Raw genomic sequence first — 6,060 nt, forward strand, 5'->3', positions numbered from 1 at the left:
AATCCATTTATTGAGAAACAGGAAGTGAAGAACTAGAGCTAAAGCTAGTTCAGTTAGGATAAAGAACAGTAAGCAGGGTAAGATTGGGATAAAAGAGGACGTGTTTGTACAATTTAAAGAATGTATGATCAACTTATTCGTATTGGAAACTTTCACTTCTCTATATTTAAAATGTGTCATTATAAGAAGATTACAATCAGCCATTTCAAATATTCCTTTATGAGGTCATTATCTTAGGTATTATTACATAGTAGGCCTTTAAATGGTGTTTATTTTATTGTTATTATTTACTAAAAGTTATAATTTTAGAAATAACCTTACCTATTAATAGATTGTGTTTAAGATGTTTAATATATATATATATATATATATATAAAATAAAACTTTAACTTTCTTTTAATATGAAAGTAAATGTAGAAACAAATAGATTTGGACTTTGTGTGATGTGAATCAACTTAGTTTCATTAATAAAGCTCACATTAATGAGAAGTTGAGCACTATTTCTTTGTCCAATGACATGAATTATTTTGAAGTGGAAGTTGATGATTATTGATTATATTTAATAGAAAATTACAATTAATTTAGTGAAACCTTAGCCAGCATTATTGGTGACAAATCAATTTCTTTGGTAAGAAATGATTTCTTTTTGGGCAATGAATTTCTTCTCTTTTTTTTTTCTCCATTTTAACTACAAATATTTTCAAAACTAAATTAAAATTTTATTCTTAAGACTAACTTTAAAAATTTATGTGAATTTAAATTTAACCACTAAATCAAGTAGTCAAAATGTGTCCAAAATTAACATCAAATAAGCTAAGTTTAAATAAAAATCAACTTAAAAATATAGGTTCATTTAGTAATCATTTGACTTTTTTTTAAAAAAAAAAAATAAGTCTATAAACAATACTTCCACCTCCAAATTCTTGAAATAGCTTTTAAAAACTTATTTTTATTTTTAAAAATTTTGTTAAGAATTCAACTATCGTACTTAAACAAATATGCAGATCATTATAAGAAATGAGGAGGAAATATACTTAAATTTTTAAAAACAAAAAATAACAAACAAAATGATTACCAAATAGAGTCATAATTTTCATTCGAGTATAAGAATCTCACAACTAACCATAATCTTTTTATAAATAAAAAAATAACTTGCACAAGTAGGTTAAATTATCAAGTTTTGATTTAATTAGAAATAAGTCTAGATCATGTGGACGAAATTGCAACTTTTAAACCCATTGAGACTAATATTAATATACGGATTGATTTCAAATTAGAATATGTTGAATAAGATTAAACGCTTAAAATTAATTTTAAGTTAAATTATTAATTTCATCTCTTAATTTTTTGAGCTACATCTATTTTATCTTTATATTTTAAAATGTTTTCAATAGATAATTGTAGGTGAAATTGGATTTGAAAAAATAAGCCAAAAATAAATAAAAGACTAAGAAAGAGTTTCAAGATGGAAGATGACATAAACTTCACGCGCTCGTGTTCCTCCCTCACAGCCTCATGTAGGCAATAAACGATTAGAAGGTAGAAGGTGACTAGAAGCACGAGTACTAGCGTTCATCGGGGTGTTTAGCCCACTAACTCATCACCCAACTACATACTTTCTAATTTCAATATATTAACCCCATGTCTCCTCAAGATAATACCTTTTTTTGGACTCTTATACCACATTTGATAGTATGAGGTTTCATCTCAAAACCAATTGGCAATGAGAATAGTAACTCATCTATCTTATAAGGAGTGTGAGATCTCTTAATTTTTCTAATGTGGGATTTTCAATAGTCCCAAATACCTTTTTAGAAATTTTATAAGAAAAAATCATTTTATTAAAAAATTAAATGAATGAAGGGAAGTTTCTATGAATTTAAATATTTCATCATCGATATTATACGACATCTTAAATCCTATTTTAATACATGAACTTTGAATTTTTTTTAATCTTGTTATATTTTAGTCCTAAACTTTAAAATACATTTGTTTAGTCCCTAAACTTTTAAAAAGTATTTATGTTAGTCCTTACTATTAAAATTATATTAACTCTCTAACAGAAATGCGATGGAGCTTGTATTTTTAGATGAGTAGACTTTAAATATATCGAGCAAGTTGATGATAAAGTAAAATATCAACAATAGTATATCAAAATACTGAATGGCCAATATTTTGAATTAAAAATATCTTTTAAATTCTTTTGCTTTACCATCCTATTCAAAATTAAAACCTTAAAATTTATTTTAACGTAGCTATCATATTTAAACTTTACACGAAAATGAAAAGATAAATGAAATTGTTGGGCCACTAAATTCCGCCTCACACTACCTCTACACCAAAGACAAGACAAAAAACAAGAAAAATAATTTGCCCTTTGTCCCTTTTTTATATACATAATTTGCCCCCTTTGCATCTTAAATAGCGGCGATTAAAAAAAAAAAAATTGTCACCCTTCAAAATTTTTTACATTATCTATCTCTCTTCCTTCTAATTTCTAGAGAGAAAAAAATTCTTGTTCTTAGAATTTCCAACTTCCCATGTGAGGATATATTAGAAAGAGAGAAGAATCCTTGAAAACCCAATATCTCTTTAAAAGCAAAAGCTTGAGCAAAAAAGCAAAGTGGGGAAGGAACATGGAAGGTAGAGCAAAAAACAAGCTTCATTACAATCTCCTGATCCTTCTTCCATCTCATTCAGATTCTCTTCTCCTTCCCCTTTTGCCTCTAATGTAGCTCAAACAACTTCCCATTTGCTCTCTGCCATTATTCCCTCTTCTGTAAGTTTTTTTTTTTTGTCTTTCTTTTGTTCTTATGTTTTCAGATTTGATTTGGGTTTTTCTGGAAATTGTTGGATTCACTTAAATTTCTGTTTATGGGATCTGGGATTTGTGTGAAATTGAATTTGCTTTGAGCTTTTTAGGGCTTAGATTGCTTTGTTGATACTAGGATTTGGTTTTGGATTTAGGGGTTTGTTTCTTTTGGCTTGTTGAGTTGTATGTTGGTTCTTGTTAACTTTATGAACTTGAGTTGATTCGATATTCAAATCTCTATTCTAGTACAAGAAAGAACACTGGAGATGGTCTTGTTCACTGTTTCTTATTCTTCTTCTTGAAGATGAAAGCTAGATTGGACCTGTCTTGGGGGTGTTTTTTAATAAGAGCTTGGAATTTTTGGTGATACTAAGTTGTATTGAAACCTCTTAGATGAAAACTTAAAGAACTTGAAATTCCTGTTGGCTAAACTTAAGAAGTTAAAAGAACAGATGAACTTGAAACCTCTAGGTTGAAAGTTTAGTCCCCCTTTTGATAACTTTATAACTTTTTTTTTAAAAAAAAGTAAACTAATAGACACTACTTCAACCCATAAGTTTATATATTTTGTTTTCCATCTACTAATGTTTTAAAAAATCAAGTTCGAAAAATAAAAGAAAATAATTTTCAAAAATTTATTTTTTGTTTTTAGAATTCGACTAGGAATTCAAGTGCTTCTTTAACAAAAGTGAAGACTATAATTAAGAAATTGGGAGGAAACAGACATAAATTTCTAAAACATATGATAAAAAACGAAATTATTATCAAACAAGGCCTTAATAACTTAAAATCTTTTCTGTTTCTCAGAGTCGATTTAGGGTGGATGTAGCCTTTGAGTTGGAAACTTAGTTACTTAATATTCTTGTTGTGTCTTGATGTTGAGTTTAGAGCTTTCCTTTGGTCCATTGGGGAAAAAATTAATTTCTTTGGCAATGTTGCCCAACCTCATCTTATCAATAAAAATGAAGGAATCCTTGTTTCTCATCAAAGAAGTTGGTTTTAGGGTGGGTGAAGTCTCATGTGAAAGTAATACGGATTAAAAGGGAAAAAATAACGTTATTTTAAATCACCAATTGACCTAAAAGCTTAAACTTGTGGGTGAAGGTAAATTTAATATCATATCATCTAAATACTCTCCCTCACTTGTGGATTTGAAATATGAAGAAGAACCAACAAGTGGAAATCAATATTAATATTAGATTTGAATATAGGACCTCCTTGGACCACCTATCCTAATACTATCCTAAATCACGATTGACCCAAAAGCTTATGTTTGTGGGTGAAGGCAAATTTAATATCATATAATCTAACAGTTAAATTGAACCTTTGACGTTTACATGATTACCTTTATTTGATTTCTTTCAATTTTGATGAATAGTTCATATGTCATCCACTCAAAATCTTCGATCTCTGGGTTTTCTTTCGATTCCAGAAAACTTGTTCTCATTTTTACTTCAGTTTACACCCATGAATACATTGTTTGGCTAGTTTTGAGTCGTTCTCAGTCAAAAAAATATACTGAAACTTATGTGAAGACTTTGTTTGACCAAAAACTTTAAAGCAGTCTGTCTCCCAACAGTTGTGCTTAACAAACCAAAAATTCGAATGTCGATGTGCCCTGTCCTTGTCCCTGATTTCCAAATGTTTCCCGTGTTCATAATCATTCAAATATATATCGATGAACTTGCTTCCGGACTTGGATTGCTGTCTTTGGTTTTCTTCAATTACTGAATTTAATAACATTTTTACTATGCAGCTTGGAAATGGCAGCTTCAGAACTTGAAACCGAAGATGTTTGCTCGGATATTTATGTTAATCTGGGGCTTAAGTCATTGCGCAAAGGAATCCGGAGAAATCCACGGGTTCTCACACTTCTTTCTTCACTTTTGGAAAGATCTGTCAAAAAAAATGAATTACTAATGGAGGCCACACAAGTCAAAGAAGCTCGTACAATGTTTCATGGTCTACGAGCTCCTACCCTGAGTATTCAATGTTATATTGATCGTATCTTCAAGTATTTTGGCTGCAGTCCATCTTGCTTTGTCATTGCAAATATTTACGTTGATCGATTCCTCAAGTGCACAGAGATTCAGTTAACTTCCCTCAACGTTCATCGACTGCTGATAACGAGCATCATGCTGGCTGCAAAGTTCATCGATGACTCGTAAGCACCAATCACAAATAAATTTTGCACTCTTGATTTTTCCATTTTGTGATAATACTTTGTCAACTTGTTTTACTCGATTTTGCAGATTCTTCAACAATGCCTATTACGCGAAAGTTGGGGGAGTTAGCACGGCGGAGTTAAACAAACTGGAGATGAAGTTTTTGTTTAGTATTGACTTCAGACTTCAAGTGAATATACAGACGTTCAGTCGATACTGTTATAAACTGGAAAAAGAAGGCACCGAAACACGTCAGATCGAACGCTCAATTCGAGCCTGTAGGATTAAGGAGAGCTGGTCAAATAAAGATGAGAAATCCTGTGCTTCCACAACAGCCAGATGATATTTTCAACCACAAGCCATTGCATGTAAAATTCACAACTTTTTTTTTTATTGCTTTATATATGATTCATTTAGAAAATTTGCATTGTTGAGAAAGATGGCAATTATTTCCAATGGATTCTTTTATTTTCTTGTGACTTTGTCTTCATATAGGCATTGGTGAGAGTCCATTGGATAAGTAGAAAAACACTGCTTAAAAATACATATATGTATAAATTGATTGGCAGTTTTGTGAGTAGTTATGATTTTTTATTTCATCACGAACATATGTTTATGGGATGTATCAGTCGTTAACTACTTGAATTATGTTCAGGTCGTGGTAATTACAGTTCTTTTAAAGTGAGGTTGAGCAACATCCATTAGTGTACAAACTATTCTTTAGGACACTTTAGATTGAACGACGAACGAAGCAAACCCAATTGATCCATACAAAACTAAACCAACTAAAGCAATTTGGTTTGTTCTTTTCCTGTACTTTTGTTTGGTTTGGTTAAAACTGATGAACTCATAAGTCATAGCCAAGCGAGCTTAAAAAGTATATAAATCTTAAATGTTTACTTGTTTTATAATCTACAAAATTTCTCAAGTAACTTATAATTAATCTAATGAACAAATATATAATGAAAAGATGGGTTCCTTTAGAATGGAAACCAAACTGAATTGATTTATTTAGGATGAATAATGTCTGATGTTTCACTTTTGTTTCTTGTATTGCATCGAAATGAGATGAAACTCTATGTT

General features: G+C 30.2%; 1 protein-coding gene across 1 annotated transcript; it reads left to right on the forward strand.

Annotated features, from left to right (window-relative positions):
- Positions 1 to 2,295: 2,295 nt before the first annotated feature.
- On the forward strand, positions 2,296 to 5,557 carry CYCP1;1 (cyclin p1;1). The gene is made up of 3 exons (XM_039043901.2): positions 2,296 to 2,779; positions 4,569 to 4,976; positions 5,065 to 5,557. Exons 2-3 carry the CDS (start codon positions 4,576 to 4,578, stop codon positions 5,318 to 5,320), a joined length of 657 nt encoding a protein of 218 aa, XP_038899829.1. The 5' UTR covers positions 2,296 to 2,779; positions 4,569 to 4,575; the 3' UTR covers positions 5,321 to 5,557.
- The last annotated feature ends 503 nt before the right edge of the window (positions 5,558 to 6,060 follow it).

The sequence above is a fragment of the Benincasa hispida genome, chromosome 9 (genome assembly GCF_027475165.1).
Source record: "Benincasa hispida cultivar pf3 chromosome 9, pf3_genome.v1.1, whole genome shotgun sequence".
NCBI classification, from domain to species: domain Eukaryota; kingdom Viridiplantae; phylum Streptophyta; class Magnoliopsida; order Cucurbitales; family Cucurbitaceae; genus Benincasa; species Benincasa hispida.